General features: G+C 54.8%; 5 protein-coding genes across 5 annotated transcripts; 4 read left to right on the top strand and 1 right to left on the bottom strand.

Annotated features, from left to right (window-relative positions):
- Positions 1-980: 980 nt before the first annotated feature.
- ISF_03377 (vacuolar protein-sorting protein BRO1) lies at positions 981-5,152 on the top strand (the record flags this gene model as incomplete). The annotated part of the gene is made up of 5 exons (XM_018846983.1): positions 981-1,045; positions 1,333-1,355; positions 1,695-2,346; positions 2,415-3,996; positions 4,055-5,152. The coding sequence occupies 5 exons, from the start codon at positions 981-983 to the stop codon at positions 5,150-5,152; spliced, it is 3,420 nt and encodes a 1,139-aa protein (XP_018705872.1).
- An 873-nt stretch (positions 5,153-6,025) lies between these two features.
- Positions 6,026-7,788, top strand: ISF_03376 (Aldolase-type TIM barrel; the record flags this gene model as incomplete). The annotated part of the gene is made up of 4 exons (XM_018846982.1): positions 6,026-6,091; positions 6,165-6,299; positions 6,365-6,643; positions 6,718-7,788. 4 exons carry the CDS (start codon positions 6,026-6,028, stop codon positions 7,786-7,788), a joined length of 1,551 nt encoding a protein of 516 aa, XP_018705871.1.
- Positions 7,789-8,082: 294 nt separating this feature from the next.
- Positions 8,083-10,384, bottom strand: ISF_03375 (ATPase, AAA-type, core; the record flags this gene model as incomplete). Its single annotated transcript, XM_018846981.1, has 2 exons — positions 8,083-8,533; positions 8,598-10,384. The coding sequence occupies 2 exons, from the start codon at positions 10,382-10,384 to the stop codon at positions 8,083-8,085; spliced, it is 2,238 nt and encodes a 745-aa protein (XP_018705870.1).
- A 1,765-nt stretch (positions 10,385-12,149) lies between these two features.
- ISF_03374 (30S ribosomal subunit S4) lies at positions 12,150-13,662 on the top strand (the record flags this gene model as incomplete). The annotated part of the gene is made up of 2 exons (XM_018846980.1): positions 12,150-12,635; positions 12,691-13,662. 2 exons carry the CDS (start codon positions 12,150-12,152, stop codon positions 13,660-13,662), a joined length of 1,458 nt encoding a protein of 485 aa, XP_018705869.1.
- Positions 13,663-15,204: 1,542 nt separating this feature from the next.
- Positions 15,205-18,069, top strand: ISF_03373 (nitrogen assimilation transcription factor nirA; the record flags this gene model as incomplete). Its single annotated transcript, XM_018846979.1, has 2 exons — positions 15,205-16,763; positions 16,827-18,069. The coding sequence occupies 2 exons, from the start codon at positions 15,205-15,207 to the stop codon at positions 18,067-18,069; spliced, it is 2,802 nt and encodes a 933-aa protein (XP_018705868.1).
- Positions 18,070-20,033: the final 1,964 nt, after the last annotated feature.

The raw sequence follows: 20,033 nt of genomic DNA, 5'->3' as shown, positions 1-20,033 counted from the left end.
CTGATGAAGCCGCCCATGACGTTTTCTCGATAACGATTCCAGAACTCCGCGCGAAATGATGGGCGCTGCAATTGTCGTGGCCTCGACAGGTACAGGGTGGACTATTTTCCCAGCGTCAGCAGAGTGCCGAAGCTACTGAGGACTCAATGAGAACCCGTCGAAGATCAGTCACGGCCCGAATCTAAAAGTGTGTTGATGAGCTCTGTTTTTGGTTGGACAATTGGTCCCTGACCGTGACGGTGGAGAGCAGCGTGACGTAACTGGCGCTAGCGGTGACAAGCCACAGGGTCGATAAGGCGTCTCATTCGCTGGAGAACAGGGCTTGGTAAATGAGGAAAGCAGTTTTGAAGGCATTGAGATGAGGAGGTTATAAAGTTGAGTGGTAAGGACGCCGCAAAGACGAGGCCGGAGGTGGAGAAGTGATGTAAGACAGCGCGGTGTATGGAGATCTGGTTTGTCACACCCAATACCAGAGCCGCAGCTGGGGAGTTGTCGACATGTGAAGGGATGTTGAAGATGCTTTGATGTTTATCAAGCATATCTGTGCACTGAGAGCTGAGAGCGTTAGGCTCCTTGACCATATTAGAAGGTTGTCGAGTGCAGCCTGACTGGTGCCGCAGAGAGGCCGAGGCCAGAGGGCGCATTCAGAATGTCAAGGATATTCCGTATTGACAAATAGGATTTCTTCACACCGTCGAGAAACGGAAGCCAGTAGAATTGGATTGCCTATAAGGAGCTGCCTGACTGACACTAGTGCCGGCGGCTGCCGTAGTCAAGAGAGAGAGGCTGAGAGGCGGGCGCGTAAACATAAGAGGTAGAAAGACGTGGGAAGTTGTGAGGCGGGTACGGGTGGGGAAAAGAAAATTGATCGTGGTTTTCGGGAGACGACGGTGAGTTTTCATTGATTCTGGTGATGCAAGTTGCTGAGACACGGGGTGATGTAAGCGCTGGTGATGATAATGTAGATGATGATTGTGAAGATGGAGGAGAGGGAAGCAGAGAGAGAAGCACAGAAGCCGTCACCAACTTGTTTTGTGGGCCACAGGTACATAAATACATACATTCATGGAACCTCGACTAGCGCTGAATTGCTGGACGGCTGCAATGTTTATTCGTGCGCACAAGGTACCAAAGCCAGCGTCGATACGATGAATATCCGATGAGATTGTCTTGTGGATGATAAAGAGGTGATTCTAAATTCATTCATGGCTTCAATATAATGACTTTGCATTTTTCTTAATTTCTGAACGTAAATTTTAAACGTCAGAGCCCCCTCCCCCCTTGCTATATCAGTTGTCAGTACCTATGTATGTATGTATGTACCTTACATAGCTCGCCTGATGCGAGCTGGCTGCGTGCGTCATTACCCGCTAACTAATTAATACAGGGGTACCTGCCAGCCAGCAGCCTTGAATGGCAGTGACGGAAGCGCGGGGATTCTTTCCAGGCTCGCGGCGTGGCGCCCAGCAACTGCCATCCCACCCCGCTTCTGCCCTGCCCGCTCATCAGCAAGCAGCTCGCTTCTGAGAGCTTAGTACTAACCTACCTACACTTATCCTTTATCTTGGGAATCAAGGCCTTTCTCGTGCGACACAGCGCGTGTCCTTGTCTCGTCTCGTCCTTCCTGTCCTTTCTTTTGCCGACGCGCTGCCGCCGACATCCCGTCGTCCTCGACCAGCTGAACAATCATCCAGCTTTCGTCGTCTCCAACTCTCCAACCGCCCAGCCAGAGCTTCCTCGCCGTCCTACCGCCTACAACCACCCGGCTGGTCGCAGCTCCTCCACCTCCGCTACACACCACCCAGCACCACCCGCATCGAAACCAGGCCGCATCCTATGCGACCTCCTGTGCCCTATCTATCTCCCATCACGCTGCAGGAACCCAGAATCTACATCATCCTGGCCTGTACCCGATCGCCACCTCGCTGACGAAGCCCCAGCTGTCCGGGCGGCTTCGTCTCCATCGCTCCCACATCGCCCGACAGTCGTCATATCTCCCCTGCTGCCAGCGAGCGACTCCTCAACAATCCTCTCCGAAGCATACTCCCAGCAGCACTCGCCCGTCAACATGTCACAGTCGCCCATGATCTCCGTGCCTGTCAAGGCCACCAACGAGATTGACTGGGTCACGCCCCTCAAGAGCTACATTCGCAACACCTACGGCGACGACCCCGAGCGTTATGCCGAGGAGTGCGAGACCCTCAACCGTCTGCGCCAAGACATGCGCGGCGCTGGCAAGGAAAGCACCTCAGGTCGGGACATGCTCTACCGCTACTATGGCCAGCTGGAGTTGCTCGACTTGCGCTTTCCCATTGACGAACACCACATCAAAATCTCATTCACCTGGTAACTTTCCCACACTCTGCTGGATATTGCCACCTTGTTGGTATGCCTGCTGACCCGCTCAACACTAGGTTCGATGCATTTACCCACAAACCAACAACGCAATACTCCCTTGCCTTTGAAAAGGCCTCCGTCATCTTCAACATTTCCGCCATTCTTTCCGCTCACGCTGCCCTCCAGAACCGCGCCGACGACTCGACCCTCAAGGTTGCATACCACTCCTTCCAAGCCTCTGCCGGCATGTTTACTTACATCAACGAAAACTTTCTGCATGCCCCTTCCTTCGACTTGAGCAGGGAAACGGTCAAGGCATTGATTAATGTCATGCTCGCTCAAGCGCAAGAGATCTTCATCGAGAAGCAGTCCAAGGACAACACCAAGATTGCTCTCCGCGCCAAGTTAGCTGCACAAGCCGCATACCTGTACAGCCAAGCTCTGGAGGGGGTCCAAGAGAATGTCACAAAGGCACTCTTCGAAAAGGTCTGGCTAACAATGGTCACCATTAAGACCAGTCTCTTCTCATCCATGGCGCAATACTACCAGGGCCTGGCGGACGAGCAGGCTAGCCAACACGGAGTTGCTGTAGCGCGATATCTGGCTGCTGAAGCTCTTGCAAAGGAGGCTGATCGCCTCGCCAGAAATTTCCCTAGCAATGTCCCTTCAAGTTCCAATCTCAGCGCAGATTGCGGCGCGCACCTGCAAGAGCTTTGCAAACGCCATTACTCATCCATTCAGGACAAGCACAAAGAGGCGCTCAAAGACAATGATTACATCTATCACCAACCTGTTCCGGCCGAGGCCAGCCTCCCAGCCATCGCCAAGCTTCCTGCCGCGAAGCCCATTCCTGTCAGTGAGCTATATGCTGGCCAGGATATCCAGCGCATCACTGGCCCTGATTTGTTTGCCAAGATTGTGCCGATGGCTGTAACCGAGTCGGCCAGTTTGTATGATGAGGAAAAGGCAAAGCTTGTCCGTGCCGAAACTGAAAAGGTTGACACTGCCAATGGTGAAATGGCGGCCAGCTTGGATTATCTGCGGCTTCCTGGTGCCCTGCAAGTGCTGAAAGGCGGCTTTGACCGAGACATTCCTCCAGACGAGAACTTTCGCCAGTGGTGTGAAGACATTGCCACGCACGACGATCCAACTTCGATATTTGACTTTTTGAGCTCCGAGAAACGGGCCATTGTCAAGAAGCTGGAAGAGAGCTCAACAGCTCTAGACAGAGAGGAGGGTGTCTGCGAAAAGATGCGATCCAAGTACAGCGCTGAATGGTCTCAACAACCTAGCGCTCGCCTCACAACAACTTTGCGAAGCGACATTCGAGGATACCGTGAGGCGTTGGACGAAGCTTCGCGGAGCGATGGCCAGTTGGCTAGTAAGCTTCAACAAAACGAGGCCGATTTCAACGAAATGCGTGACGCTGTCAATGCCGGTCAGGTTGATCAAATGTTCCAAGAGGCCATCTCGCGGGCACGAGGTCGCAACAGCCAGGCCAACAGCCCTGCTGGAATCGAGCCAAACCTGCTAGACACCGACTTCGGCGAGAGTGGACCCAGCGTAATGGATCAAATAGCCATCATCGAAGACATTCTGAAGAAGCTTAATTTGATCAAGAGAGAGAGGAACCAAGTGCTCAAGGACTTGAAAGAAAAAGTAAGCTACTCTATAGGATCAATGTAGGAGATGCATCTTATACTAACAACTCCACTAGGCTCACAAGGACGACATCTCTCAAGTATTGATTCTCAACAAGAAGTCAATCTCGAATTATGAAAACCAGCTTTTCCAACAGGAATTAGAAAAGTTCAGACCTCATCAAAACAGGTTGCTGCAGGCCAACCACAAGCAATCGTCTCTCATGAAGGAGCTGACGTCGGCATTCAACATTCTATTGCAAGACAAGCGGGTGCGGTCAGAGCAGAGCAAGTATGAGACTGTGCAGCGGCAACGCTCGTCTGTAATCAACCGATACAAGAGAACGTATCAAGAATTTTTGGACCTGTATGCTGGACTACAAAGTGCCAAGAACTGGTATGGAGAAATGAGGGACACAGTCCAGAGCTTAGAAAAGAACGTGGAGACGTTTGTCAACAATCGCAGAGCAGAGGGTGCTCAGCTTCTGGACCAAATTGAGAGGGACAAGTCGGCAAACCGCAGCAACCAAGCTGCTCTAGAACAGGAGCGTCTCCGTGGCCTCATGGAACGGATGTCGATGGAGGGCACAAAGTCACCGCCGCAAAAGTCACGGCCAACTCCAGCCGCTCTATTCCAGCCCGGCCAGGCGCCGCGTTACCAGCAATCAGGGAGCTACCAAGGCCAGTACAGTATGCCAAACTCACCGCCGGCGCACCAGCAGACATATGGCGGCTATTCGAGCCCTGCCCCGCCAGCCAGCACATTCTCACAGCCTACATACAACCCGAGCCAGTACGGAATGACTCCGGGGCCGACGTCACCCCCGGCGAACCAGACGACGTTTAGTATGAACACCATGCGGCAGGGACCCCAATCACCACCGGCGACACAGACGTCCTTTGGACACACGCAACAGCAACCGTACCAAAGCTATCACCAGCGGTCATACTCGTCGCAGTCGCAGCAGCACATGCCGCAAGCGCAGACGGGCTACGTGCCTCCTGGATTCGTCCCCCCACCCCCGCCGCCTGGGCCACCCCCGCTGGGGCCGCAGCAGACTGTGCATTACGGAAACCAGGATTACGATCCTACTGGTGGTCGGCCTCCCAGCTCACAGGCGCGAGCAGGCCAACAAGCACATGATCCGTGGGCAGGGCTGAGTGCGTGGAAGTAAGGTATATGATGGAGACTAAAAATTAGTTGAGGGGGGTGTATGCTGAAATGTTGGATCAGTCTTTTGGTTCTACGTCATTTCCGTTGATATCTTTGTTTGCCCTTTTTATGGGTGTTTTTTTTTTGAGACTAGTCATGTGCATTGGGTTGATTAGTTGCATGGAATAAAAGTCTAGCGAACCCGGTTCTTGTTGCTAGCCACTGTGTATTGGGTATGATTTACCTACAACATCATGATGTACAAATTAGTGCCAGCAGTGTACATGCCGCGATTTCGCTCGAGGCCGATTATGAGCGCCGGCCGGGAGGGGGGAAGGCGAAGAAAGCGTCGAGTCGCTGATATTTATTAACTACAGTAGCTGATATTTAGCAGCCCAATGATTGGCAAGGCGCCGCCGGGCAGGAGCGGTAATAGCGGGACGCTTTATCCGTCCGATAGCGGGGGGCGCCACTATAAGTTGGTGATAGACATGCCGAAACACCCTCCTTGGTCCAAGAATTAGTATTCGGCAGATTGGGGGCCACTAAAATGCATGGGAGAAAATAACCTCTTCTCGTCGTCCAGCTAGTGAATTTGTATTAGCTTGTCTGTAGTAATGTTGCTGCCTTCTACCCCACACCAGCCCGCTGCCCCGGCTTCCCCCCCATCTTTTGCTTCCCGTTTGCAAGCCTGCGAATCCGGAATCCCCCACGATTTCTTCCTTTTCATCCAGCCCACGACTTGTTTTCCTCCTTCGCCTCGTCTTGGTCTTCAGCCTCTCTGAGTCCTCTCAGGCCTGTTTTCCCCACTGCCACATTCATTGCATTGCATTGAGATTGGCCGATACCCATACATAGAGCCCTTACATCATTGACGCCACGCAAAGCTCCCACCATGTCGCTAAAAGGTGGTGATGTCGCGCAGCACAACAGCGCCGACTCGTGCTGGGTCATTGTCCATGTATTTCTGCCCAATCCTTCATCTGCTATCTCTGGGCGCATGCAATTGCACAAATCTAACCCGACCCTTACAGGGCAAAGCCTACGACGTGACCGACTTCCTACCCGGTTCGCCCTACCCACCCGCCTCCAATGCCGAGGAACAAGCATCTAACCATGGCCTTTGCACAGAACACCCCGGCGGCTCGAAAATCATTCTCAAATACGCAGTACGGTGCCAGACACTAAATGAACCTACCACTGAAAGACACGCGCGCTGACTATCCATGTGCAGGGCAAAGATGCGACGGAAGAGTTCGAGCCCATCCATCCCCCCGACACCCTCGACAAGTACCTCGACCCTTCCAAGCACCTCGGCCCGGTCGACATGAGCACCGTCGAAAAGGCAGCTGACAAGGCCGATGACCCCGAGGAGGTCGAGCGCAAGGAGCGCGAGAGCCTCAAGCCGCTGCTGTCGCAGTGCTACAACCTGCTCGACTTTGAGGCCGTCGCCCGCCGGGTAATGAAGAAGACAGCCTGGGGGTACTACTCGAGCGCCGCCGACGATGAGATTGTACGCAAGCACAACACATACAAACACAATACCATATCAAAATAACAATACTAACCTTCTCTTTCTTCACTCAGACACTCCGGGAAAACCACAGCGCCTTCCACCGCATCTGGTTCCGCCCCCGCGTCCTCGTCGACGTCGAGCACGTCGACCTTTCCACCACCATGCTCGGCGCCAAGACCTCCGTGCCCTTCTACGTCACCGCCACCGCCCTCGGCAAGCTCGGCCACCCGGAGGGCGAGGTCGTCCTGACGCGGGCCTCCAAGACGCACGACGTGATCCAGATGATCCCCACGCTCGCCTCGTGCTCCTTTGACGAGATCGTCGACGCGCGGCGCGGCGACCAGGTGCAGTGGCTGCAGCTCTACGTCAACAAGGACCGCGCGGTCACCAAGAAGATCGTGCAGCACGCCGAGGCGCGCGGCTGCCGCGGCCTGTTCGTGACGGTGGACGCGCCGCTGCTGGGCCGCCGCGAGAAGGACATGCGCAGCAAGTTCGAGGAGCAGGGGTCGAACGTGCAGGCGGGCACCGCGACGGACACGAGCCAGGGCGCCGCGCGCGCCATCTCCTCCTTCATCGACCCCTCGCTCAGCTGGGCCGACATCCCCTGGCTGCAGGGCATCACCCGCATGCCCGTCGTGCTCAAGGGCGTGCAGCGCGTCGAGGACGTGCTCCGCGCCGCGCGCCTCGGCGTCGCCGGCGTCGTCCTGTCCAACCACGGCGGCCGCCAGCTCGACTTCGCCCCCTCCGGCGTCGAGGTCCTCGCCGAGACCATGCCGGCGCTGCGCCGCGAGGGCCTGCTCGACCGCGGCTTCGAGGTCTACGTGGACGGCGGCGTGCGGCGCGCGGGCGACATCCTCAAGTGCCTGTGCCTCGGCGCCGCGGGCGTCGGCATCGGCCGCCCGTTCCTGTACGCCATGGGCGCGTACGGCCAGGAGGGCGTGGAGCGCGCCATGGCGCTGCTCAAGGACGAGCTGGCGATGAACATGCGCCTGCTCGGCGCCGCGTCCGTCGCGGACCTCGATCCCAGCATGGTCGACGCGCGGTCCCTCGCGGTCCACACCGCCACGCCGCTGGACAATCTCTCGAGGTCCGTCTACGATCCGCTCATCTCGCCCCCGCAGCGACCAAAGTCCAAGATATAACGGCCGCTGGGGTTTAGAGAGCTGTGTGCATTTTCTATGACGATGTTTTACATTGCTTGGTTTCTGTTAGATAAACGCATAAACGGCTACAAGCTTCATTTTACGAACGATGTATATCCATTATATGTATGCGAATTTGGTCTCGAAATAGAGTGGGTTGGAAAAGAATGTCATGTCTATATTATATCACATTCATGCCTAGTTGACAATACAGCAATGTACGTACTCCAAACGTCTATTCCAAAGCACCACACGGTATAAAGCCGGTCAGTATGTACATGACACCCAGCCCCGTCACAGCGGTTTCAGAAATTCGGCCAGAGAGATGGGCTTTCGCACCGCGTTGTTCAGACCTTCATGGTACGTCACCCAGACCTTGCGCTTCTTGCCGCTCACTGGCGCCGTGCTGCTACGGCCGCCGGGCTGCGTCAGAGGGAGGACCTGGACAACGCGCCCGAAAAAGTCCCTCTTCACCGCCACCCCCTGCTGCTTATCGCCGTAGCCGCCCTCGTTTTCCTTATCGTCGTGCGGGTGCAGGCGCGCAGCCGTCTCTGCTGCTGCTGCCGCCGCGACGGACGAATCGCCGCCGCCGGCTTGGTACCGTGCCTGCCGGGCACGGTTCTCGCGCTGCGCGAGGGTACGCCGGAGCTCCTGATCGAGGACCTGGCGGACGGCGTAGCGCGTAGGCGCCTGCCCGGAGAGTAGGGCGACGCCCGTCTCGAAGCTGGCAAGGGCGTCAATGTCACTATAAAATATCAAGTTAGCATTCCGTTTATGCCTCCAGCGAGGATATACGAGAAAACACGTACGGCTCCATACGGTAGACCCATTGCGGCGCGCGACTCGACTGGGAATCACCTTCAATCTTGCCTTTGAGCAGGTCGATGCCAATCTCGGCCAGGACCTCGGCGGCGCGGCGCACCATCAGGCGCTCACCCTCGCGACGCACGCTGGCGGTGGCGCCGCCGTCGCGCCCGCCAACAAGCACCGGCTTCACATCAGGCGCAACCATGCGCGCCAGGTACGGCAGCAGGTCGGTGGCCATGTCCTCGGGGCTGCGGAACGAGCGCATCAGCGACGGCGGCAGCCTCCCCTGCATGGCCTGCAGCGCAGCACGGTTGTGCTTCTCGGCCTCGTTGGCCTGGTAGTCGGCACGCGGACCCGAGAACGGCACCGGCGGAGCACCGGCATCCTCCTCACCCCAGCGGCCGCGGGCGTTGCCGTTGTGGTGGTGGCGTCGCGGCGACGCAAAAAGGTGGTGGCACGCGAGGACTGGCTGTGACAGGTACGGCGCCAGCTCCCACTCCTGGCTTGTAAAGAGCCGCGACTGGCAGGCGTCGTGGAAGAATAGCCACTCGTACGCCTGATTGGGTTTGGTGAGATACATATCGTCGTTGTACTCGCGGCTGGGGTACTCGGACATAATCTCCGTCATGACGTAGCTGATCTCGCCGCTCGTCTCAACCATCTGCCTAAGACGGTCCATGGCGTGCTTCTTGATCTGCTCGTTGAATCCCAGCTCCATCTTGGGCTGTTCATGCTGTGTGTTTTTGGATATCGAGAGGGACATGGGCGGCTTGGGGAAGCCGCCACCCTCTTGAAACAGGCGGCTCACGATATCCTTGACGTTTCCACGCCCAATGCCTCGAGCCCCAGCGGCACCGCTGGTGAGGTCATTGAGAATGTGCGATTCGATCCATTGTCTCGTGAGGCGCTGGGTTGATCCAGCCAACAGGGTGGATCGGAACCTCGCTGCCACCCACTCGCCAACGACCATCACGCCACGCAAGTCACCTTCAACAGTGCTCTCAGCTCCGCGCTTCGCATCAATGCTACTGGTCATGCCCCAGGCCGCTTCACACAGCTTTCTAGAGGCGTCCATATCGCAGGTAACGCCTTCCTTCTCAAACACCGCCTTGAGTCTGTGCACTACAGCGTCAATCGATGGGCGTCCAACGTGGATGATTTCCGCAAGATTGGATTGCCGCAGTGGCCGAAGGGACGGGTGGTAGACATCATTACAGATGAGAACCAGAGGCCGCATCAGACGAAAGTCATCGCCCTTTTTCTTCTTCCGCGAGCTTTCGTATGAGCTGGCACCAGGTGCGCTGTTCTTTTGGTCTATCAGAACAAGGTCAATCAATGCCTTGATAAAGCCACCCTCGCCAGAACCCCCAGAGCCCGACACGACGCCATCCACTTCGTCCACGACGACGCAGACCGGCTTGGCCACCTTGATGTTGCCCTCGTTATCTGTACGATTCGTCACATTCTTGACGTTTTCAGTGCCCAGACTTGTGCGGATGCGGTTTTTGACAACGTCCCGACTGCGATCATCACTCGCGTTAATCTCTAGGACCTCGTACCCGGCTTGTCTTGCACAGACGTGCGCGAGGGTGGTCTTGCCCAGACCAGGCGGGCCCGTTAGAAGGAGGATCTTTCGGTGAGGCTTCTCCTCTTCTGCTTGCAGCTTGGAGCCTGGCCGCTTCACCAAGGTGGACTTTGACCTAGCCGATCCTGGGAAGACAATGGGATCCCAGCGCTTGATCCAACGGAGTACAGTTCGGTTGGTGCCGTCGTCTCCGCACAGATCCATGAAGTTTCTTGCACGGTATTTTTCAGTCCACAAGCGCGTTTTTACGTTCTTTTTGGCGGACCGAACACCGTCGGATTTCTCTATCGATTGTCGCGGCACACCTGGTGTTGGCTGTGGCTTCGTTGTCCGCTCCGCAAGCTCATTCTTGGCGTTATTTATGAGCTCATGGATGTTGATTCCGTAATAGCTGCGCTTCGCCCGTCCTTCTCTGGTCTTTGATCGCGCAGCTACTATCTGATCGTACGATACAACGTCACTGACGTCGCGTTGCTTGATCGAATATGATTTGCCATTACACGTCTTGATGTCGTACTTCGTAGACCGCAGACTGGCAAAAAGAGACCCTGAGAAAACGGGCAAACGGGTAGCCTGTGATTGTGTATTCGTATGATTTGTAGTAACAGTTGTTTGCGTCTCGGTCTCAGTAGATTCGCTCGTTCGCGTCTCGGTCTCTGTAGATTCGGTCGCTTGGGTCCCTGTCGGAGTAGGCTCCATCGGCTTGGTAAAATGAGGTTCATTGGTGTCCTTGAATTGCTCTAGCATGGGTCGCTTTGCAGTCGATCCCAATGCCGATCCCGTCTCCTCGTCTGAGGACTCATCATCAAGCACGAAAGGGCCTTGGGCACGAGGTTTCGGCTTGCGCCCGGGTTCAAGCTCTGCATCATGAGGCTGGTCGCGCTTCAACGAGAACGGCATGCTTCGGGGTACAGGCAGAGGAGATGTCGAAATCATAATTCAGTACATTTAGTCAGGTCCGAAGATAAATAAAGTGCCTCTGTCACCGGGTGAACCTAAGCGCGAAAATGTGGTGTGTCTGGTGTGCTGAGATTACAACGTTTGGTTTTAGACCGCGGTGGTGGGACGCGTCTCGCCGCCGAGAACGCGTTTAGTGGTTGCCCCCACTAGTTATCGTTCAGAAGGATCAGACTCAGGCGAAGATACTAAAGTACTGTTCGTCCGTATCCGTGCGCCGTCCACTCTACATCAACGTTAATAAACGATGGGCAATAACCCAAGTTGATATTTCAATGCCTGTGTGATGGCTTTTGCCTTTTCTATTTCCATTACGGTGACACAGGACCGGTATTGATGCTATGAGCGTTTCCTTCAAAGGTACAGAGCCATAAATCAAACACTTAAAGTGAAGTCAAGACTGTCATCCCACTTGCGTTAAACTTGTTTCTCTAGAATTATCTGGATTTGCATTTATATGGAGGTATTTCCGTCATTAATTCGTTCACGGCTGCTTTGCGTAGATTCACAGGTACAGCTCCGGCAGTGGGACTATGTAGGCTTCACAAGCAGGTACCAAGGCATGCGCAGTCGTGTCTCAACAAGCAAAACAAATGCAATAAAAATTACTTCTATTGAATGGATTACATAAACTACACTCAACTCTCTGCTGGTGGTAGAATTATTTGCCCATGTCGTATAGTGGTGTCGGAGCTACAACAGCGTTCAAACTGCTTGGTCGGAAAAACTACGGCCGAATGAAGGCTACCATCAAAAAAAATTGGCCTCGCCCTGCTCCTGAACACACGACACAGCTTCATCCAGCCGATGCGAGACAGCGCGTAGCGCACCCACGAGCAAAATGCGCAAACCGGCGAGATTCTTCAGCCTGGCGAAACCTGTGAGTACTGATTTGGTAGAAATTGGTGTCATATGTGATGCCGCACGCCCCAATTGACGTGGCGCTGGCTGCGGACCGAGCTAATAGTATTGCGCCCGATAGAAACTGCGACAGTCATGGAACAAGTATAACATGTACAACATCTACCGCAACGCTGCCAGAGAACCATCGCTCAGGAGCACGCCTACGTTTTTCCAGCAGAAATGGGCCGCAAAATCGAGAGCCCGCGCGTACCACGGAGAGCACATTCCTGAGAAGAAATGGGTGCGCCTGTTCTCACCACGCCTCATGTCGGCAGTCGACATGCCTCCCGAATACTTGGCCGCGCACGATGGCTCTGAGCAGGCAGCTGGTCGTGGCTCTGGCTTGAGTACATTGAATGTTGACGCGCAAAAATACTCGCGGGTACCCGTACCCGTTGTCAAACAGGAGAAGATCACCCAACCCAACGATCTCATTTCCAGACAAGTTCACGAAATGACCCCTTACATGCAAATGACATTTGCCCCTCTCGAGAGAAGACTGGACACGGCCATCTTTCGTGCCATGTTTGCAACCAGTGTGCGACAAGCACGCCAGTTTGTACTGCACGGCGCAGTCAAGGTCAATGGCAAGAAGGTAAAAATTGTCAGCCCTCAGGTCACCCAGAGAAGCATTCTAACCATATCTTTAGCTACTGCATCCTTCGTATCAATTGAACCCCGGCGATATGTTTCAAGTCGATATCGAAAAGGTCATGTACGCCACGGGAGTACAAAAGTCCAATAAGAATAGCTGGCCTGGTCTGGAACAGAAGATCGCATTCAGAAAGCAGAGATCGGAGCGCGATTACAAGATCCAGGCTGAAAAGCATGCGGCTGCTTCAGAGGGCCAGGATGAGGGTCAAGCAACGGCTGAGGTCTCCGAGGCTGCTGCTGAGGAAGGAGAAGCTGCCGAAGGAGAATCTGCCAAAGGCGAAGCTGCGTTGCCAGAGCTGTCGGCGGAGGCTCAACAGAAATGGCAACGAAACGAATTGAAGGTGTTTTTGCGACGCTGCAAGGGTGTCCTAGCGTCAGAAGCGAAGAACCTCACAGCGACTGAAAAACAGAACCTGCGTCTGCTCCGGTCAGATGCGAAGCGACTCCTATCGCGCCCTCAGGATAGCGAGTTGGATGTCTCTGAGCTGATGCAAGAGCTTCAACTTGTCATCAAGAACCAAGAAATTCTGGCTCAGCTGGATACTAAGACGGCTGCCCAAGGAGAGTTGATGGAAGGCGGTGAGACGGCCGCAGAGCCGGAGTACAATCGGGAGAAGCAATACCGTCAGACCCTGGACGGTCTGTCAGAGACACAAAAGGAGCGAGCAAAGGAGATTGTTGGCAGTGCGCGGTTATCCAACGATGAGATGCGCAAGCTTAAGGCGCTATTGCTGGCCGACGAGGAGAACCCTGTGGATGAAACAAAGCCGTATGCGACGCCATGGGCGCCTCGGCCGTTTATGGCGGCATTTGCGTTTATCCCCAAATACCTCGAGGTTAATCACGATATCTGCGCAGCCGTCTATCTACGCCACCCAGTAGCGAGAAAGGGACGGGCCGAGGTTCCGACACCTTTCAGCTACATTACGAACCAGTTGGCTCACAACTGGTATCTGCAACGTGGGTAACCGGTGGCGCAGAGAGGGAGGAGCGAGTCGCAGCAAGGCGATGTTGCATGTCGCCTATCTGGGTCGATAGAGGGTATCGGCTTTGTATTAGATTGGTTATTGTACTATACATATACAGCACTGCATTTTGATGATGGTAATTTTATGCGATTGCGTGTGCCTTGAGAATGCTGCCCCTCCACACGAGTCGGCAAAACCAATCACGTACGTATAATAAGCATGATTGAGGATCTGCTGGTCAAGGAAGGATCGAGCCGGGAAGAAAAAGTCTGACAAATATCTAGCCCCGACTCCTGTTGTCCAGAGCAGCGTTGTTGTTAATGACTAACGCAGGCAGAAAAGGGGCAACTCGGCTTTATTACTGCAGTCCATTCCATGGAAGACACGATCTTCAGGACAAACTAGTGACAACTTCAAGCGGTGATGTAGGATACATTATGGGGGCAAGGTAGACCTGCAGAGACGGGAAAGATGGCTCCGAGGGAGACTGTGCGTGTTTTGTTCCAAGTACTTGGCTTTTTTAATGCTCTCGCAGAGACCTATAGACCCCTCCTTACCTTCCGGGTCCAAAGCTTCCTTGCTGAAGATGCTCATACCACTTTGGAGCTCCACTTGCTCAATTCTCTCTTGCTGCTTGCCTGGCTTGCCGCCTTGGCTGGCGCATGCTGATACATACATAGTTACATTCATTCGTCCTACTAGTTAATATTTATTAACGTGTGCATGTAGGTAGATAGTTGCAGACACAACTAACCTTAGCCTACATACATGCATACATACATACATACATACATACATACATACATACAGACCGCAGCCCCGGATCGCCCCTCCCCATGACACCGCGCGGGCCGCGTCTGCTCGACTCGTCTTTTCCATTATTACTCTTCGATTTTCTTCCTCTCCATCTCACACCTCTCCCTCACCAGAGTCGAATTTGCTTCCCTGCTGCCCACTCAAAAACAGGACCGAGTCAGGAATACGGTCCTGTGCTCTCCTCCTCCTTCGCAGCCTTGCCAACGCCACCCTCATACTACTGCCAATCACTACTTCCCTCTTATCTAAGCGGCGCATCATTTCCCTCGTCAGCATCACCATCGCACCGTCCAGGGACAAATCCTGCCCGTCTCGCTTTTCACGACGACAAACAAGGTTTCCCTTACTTTTATTAATAATCTGAACTCGACTCGACCGTCCTCCCCCACATTGACGACCCCATCCATCCATGCATACCTAGTACAGTGTGGGCCTAGGCCGTTCGCTCAAATCACCACTACCAGTCTACCACCACCACCACCACCACCACCAATACCGGCCGCGCGCGCCAGCAAGCCTCTGCGCTGCGAACAGCTCTGCTGCCATCGAGCCAGGCCGCCGATAGACCGAATAAAGCATCATCTTCAACCCTTCAGCCTGCTCAGCGCACCTCTTTTCAGGAGCCATCCGCGCCACCCGCGCCCACATCCCAAGAACTCGGCCCTTATCGTTGCCACCCTCCGTTTGCCTCATCCCGACGACGCCGATCGCTTGCATGCCGCGACCATGCAGCCGACCCCAGAACCATACGCTGGGCAGCAGCGCGACAGTTCCACCGCAGCCGACCCCGGCCCAGCCCTCAAGAAGAAGAAATCCCGCCGCGCAGCCGACCCCTCCAATCAGAAGCGAAAATGCATCAGCACCGCTTGCATAGCCTGCAGAAAGCGCAAGTCCAAGTGCGACGGCGCCGTCCCGAGCTGCGCCGCCTGCGCCAGCGTCTACGGCACCGAATGCATATACGACCCGAACTCGGATCACCGCCGCAAGGGCGTCTATCGTGAAAAGACGGACGGCATGAAGGCTGACGACGCCACCCTTAAGATTCTTGTCGAGGCCATTCTCAATGCTTCCGAGGACAACGTCGACGACGTGGTACGCAGGATACGCAATTGCGATAGCCTCGATGACTTGGCACTACAAATACTCAAGGATGGTTCAGGCCTGGATGGATCCAGCGCGGAACACAGCGACGACGAACACTGGCCATCGCAAGTTGACGGGGAGCGAGATCTCGCGGGTAAAATGGGTGAATTGCGCGTCGAGAACGGCACGATCCGCTTTATCGGCGGGACATCCCATCTCATCTACCTCAGCGGCGCGTCCTCGGCGCATGACGCCGAACCACATGCAGAAAACTCTTTCCTCGCTTCCACGAACCCCGTTACCAGTTGGTCCGAGGTCACCGACGATGTCGGCGTAGTGACACACCTTCTGAACATGTACTTCACCTACCACTATCCCTACTTTACCACCCTCTCACGCAACATGTTTTGGCGCGACTTTTCCCGCGGCCGCGGCGCAGTCGGCCAAAGCTCCTCCCACTGCTCTTCGCTGCTTGTCAATGCTATGCTAGCTTTAGGATGCCACTTTTCCGACGTCGCCGGAGCCTACAGCGACCCCTCCGATACAAGAACTAAAGGCGACCATTTTTTCGCCGAGGCCAAGCGCCTCATTATGGAAGGCGATGAGTTCGAGCGACCTCGCCTCGTCACTGTGCAAGCACTGGCCCTAATGTCCGTACGGGAGGCGGGTTGTGCGCGTGAAGCCACAGGCTGGGTCTACAGCGGCATGAGCTTTCGAATGGCTCAGGACATCGGCCTCAACCTCGAGATCAGTTCCAGCGACAAGAGGGTCATGACCGAGGAGGAGATCGATGCCCGTCGAATCACTTTCTGGGGCTGCTTCAACTTTGACAAGTGTTGGTCAAATTATCTGGGCCGTCTGCCGCAACTGCCCAAGTCCACCTTCACTGTCGCCAAATTTGACGTCTTTCCCGACGAAGACGCATCGCCATGGGTACAACTCACGGATAAAGGCTTCGACGAATCGACGAAGCAACCCTCAAGGACACGTGCTGCTGCACTGCATCTGTCCACCCTCTGTGAAATTAGTAGCGACCTTCTACTATTCTTCTATCACCCGAACCACATTCATCGGTCGACGGGCAAGACGGTCGAATTGAAGAAACTCAGTGAGCTTCATAAACGGCTCGAAGAGTGGCGCAAGAACCTACCGAAAGAGTTTGAGGCGGGGGACGGGCAGCTCCCCAACGTAATTCTCATGCAGTACGTGCTAAACTCCTTTCTACGTCCTACCATGTACAACCCCCATGACTAACGACAGACTAGCATGTTCTTTCATCTGCAATTCATCCATCTTTTTAGACCCTTCCTCAAGTACTCGCCTAATTCTTCGCCTTTGCCGTCACACATATCCCCTAGAAGAATATGCACATCCAATGCGGGAGCCATTTCCAAGCTGATGCGACTCTACAAGAAAAACTGGAATCTACGGCAAGTGTGTAATATTGCCGTGTACATGACGCACAGCGCCTGCACGATACATATGCTCAATCTTCCCGAAAAGACGGCAAAGCGGGACTTTACCCACGGCGTCAAGCACCTGGAGGAGATCTCCGAGGACTGGCTATGTGCGCGGCGCACGCTCAGCATATTAAGTGTGCTGGCCAGAAAGTGGCATTGTGCTCTGCCAGAAGAGGCGGCACAAATACTGCAGCGAACTGACGAGCTGTACGGCCACTACAGCACCTCGGAAGTCCCGTCGCCCAAGTCGAGCGCGGGATTGTCGCCACAGGCCCATATGGAGGAGGCGGCGGCCGCTGCCGCTGGCGTACAAGCGCATAGTATGCAATCATCACACTTCAGCAAGCAACACCCCAGTCCCGGCAAAGTGCAGTTTGCCCAGTCCGCCATTGCGCAGGCTGCGGGACCTCCGGTCTCCATCGACGCAAGACTCGACATGAACAGGCCCGTGACGCCCCAACAACAACAGCAGCAGCAGCAGCAACGGCAACATCAGCATCAGCATCAGCATCAATTTCAACGACAAGCCCAGCAGCAGCCCCAACGAGACATGGGAGCGAATACGCAGCATCACGTAGCCTACGCGCCGCCGGGGACCATGGACGGTTGGGCCCAACCCATCATGGCGTCGTCGTCGACGCCGTCTCCTACGGCAAACGCGTACCCTGTCAGCTCGGCTGCTACTGCTGCTGGGCTGAATTCGAACCCGGACACGATTCGGGAATTCGCCAGGTCGCGCATGGCACCAGCAGGCAGCGAGGGAGGAGTGCTCACCGGGCAGGGTGCTGGTCTGGACAACAACCAGTGGATCCTAAACGACAGCGCCAAGTGGCAGCACAACTTTAATGGTTGGGATCTGGGCCAACCGCTTCCCGGCGCAATGCAGTTTGCGTTCCCGCATCAGCCTGGCTCCTTGGCACCAAACACAAGCCCTGCGGCGGCGGCAGCGGCGGCTGCTAGCATGCAAACTATGGGTCATCCACCATCCGGTCTAGAGGCGTTTGATGCGTCTATGCACGATACGAGATGGCTACCGAACCTCGAATAAAGGGCTAGGTTGTTGTGAGCAATGGAGGAGAATGCAGAGATGGCGACGACTTGGCGATATTTGTGTCGCCACTTGCACCCGCGCGCGGGGTTTTATTTTTCTGCGTTCTCTTGGCTCGTTTCAGGAAGGCGGGAAGAATATATTTGTACATATGCATTGTATGTGATAGAGGCGTTTGTATTTACGACGCCGTGCCATGTGTACCAGCATCGGCCCCCAACCCCAACGGAAGGAACTCTTGGATAGTACACTACAATGGGAAGTATATTAACTCTTTCAGGACTGTTTGTGTTTGGCGTGGCGATCTCGGATGCCATGCGGGCTTGACACTTTCTTTGTTTGCTTCCGCCTGCTCCGTTTCCTCCCGCCGAGCCGCATGAACCAAGCACAAGATCTGCAGGCGTCCGTGAGGCTTGTGTCGTTTTGCAACAACGAATTTCAACTCCTACATTTTTCCTTTCCTCCCGAACGTTGTACGCCTGACATCTGGTGGCATGTGCCACGATTTTAACGAGCCGAACTAACGAACCCTTCCTTCCCCCGGTCCCGTCCGCTTACCCTTTCCCTTCCCTTGTCGATGATTTATGCCTTTTTCTTCCGCTTCTTGCTCCCGTTCCCGGGGATTCGGGACCCCATATGACGAACCCTGTGTGTTCGACAAGTATAGCAATGGCACCCAGTCCACCACGATGGTTAGGCACCCGAGGATGGGGCAGACGGAGAGACGGAGAGACGGATTCAAGGTAACACACCGGCTGACCCGTTGACTTGCTTCCCCTTTTCCTCCCCTCCCTCCCTCCATCCGGCTGGCCGGTACGTGGGAGGGAGATGGACGAAGACGACGACGACGACGACGACGACGAAGACGACGACGAGCAGGGGGGGGGGGCAGAGGGTAGGGAATACAGGGCAGGGAATAAAGTTGTGCTGTCAGTCTCGTGCTGCGCTTGCACGACCCAGAAGTGGGCAGAGGAAGAAGAAACAATGTGTGGCAAAGAAGGCCTGTTTCTGCAAGGTTTGGGCATTGTCACTCGGCTTACACCCCTCCTCTCCCCCTCCCTTTGCTCCGTTTCCCGGGCCGGACGGAGACTGCATAGCTGAAACCATTGGGCCGTTTGCCTTTTTTTTTCCTTTTGGGGGCTTTGCTCTTCTGTCGTTGAAGGTATAGATGGGTCTATGTGTGGGTGTTCTGGCATGTTTGTTACAGAAGATGGACGTCATTGCTTAAGAGGCTCGTTTTGGGAGAGCTCTTGTCCCCCTACGGCGGTGGGGAGGAAGCCTTACTCTTGCTAGCATTAGGAGATGGATGCGTTTGTGCAAGTGTGTGTGTGTGTGTCTGTGTGTGTGTCTGGGGTATGGGTATGGGTATCTCTGTGTAGGGCTGTATAGGTGTGTGTACGTTGAAGAATCTTGTAGTTCTTAGGGAATGTGCTCCTTGAGATCGCTCCCCATGTGTCAAGCTCTCCCCACGTCCAACCAGATCCCCGTCACGTAGACGTACAAGTAGACGATAACAAGATACAAACTATTGACACTCGTTACTCTCATCGTTGAAGATGATTGGGCAGAGATGATGTTTTGCTCCTTCCTCTACGTACGTTCCCCAGCCCACCTCCTCCTCATCCACCTGCTCTTCCTCTCTCTCCCCTTCCTCCTCCTCCTCCTCCTCCTCTTCCTCTTTCTTCTTCCTCTCCATACTATGAATCACGAACGCCTTTTCCTTAGGCCAGCCAGCACACACCGCGTCTATAGTACACACACACACACACACACACACACACACACACACACACATCCACTCCCACCCACGCACACCGGTCTTTAGCAGAGGCAAAGCTTTGTGTTTCCCCATCATCGGGCCAAATATTGCCTTTTCCCCCTTCCCATCGGTGAAAGACCACCTCGTAGCCCAGTTCTGCCTGCTTCGTTACTTTCTATTTATTCATTCATTCATTTATTTATTT

The sequence above is a fragment of the Cordyceps fumosorosea genome (genome assembly GCF_001636725.1).
Source record: "Cordyceps fumosorosea ARSEF 2679 chromosome Unknown scaffold_6, whole genome shotgun sequence".
Classification (NCBI taxonomy): domain Eukaryota; kingdom Fungi; phylum Ascomycota; class Sordariomycetes; order Hypocreales; family Cordycipitaceae; genus Cordyceps; species Cordyceps fumosorosea.
Note: the sequence above shows the minus strand (reverse complement) of the source record. Positions and strands in the feature narration are given on the sequence as shown.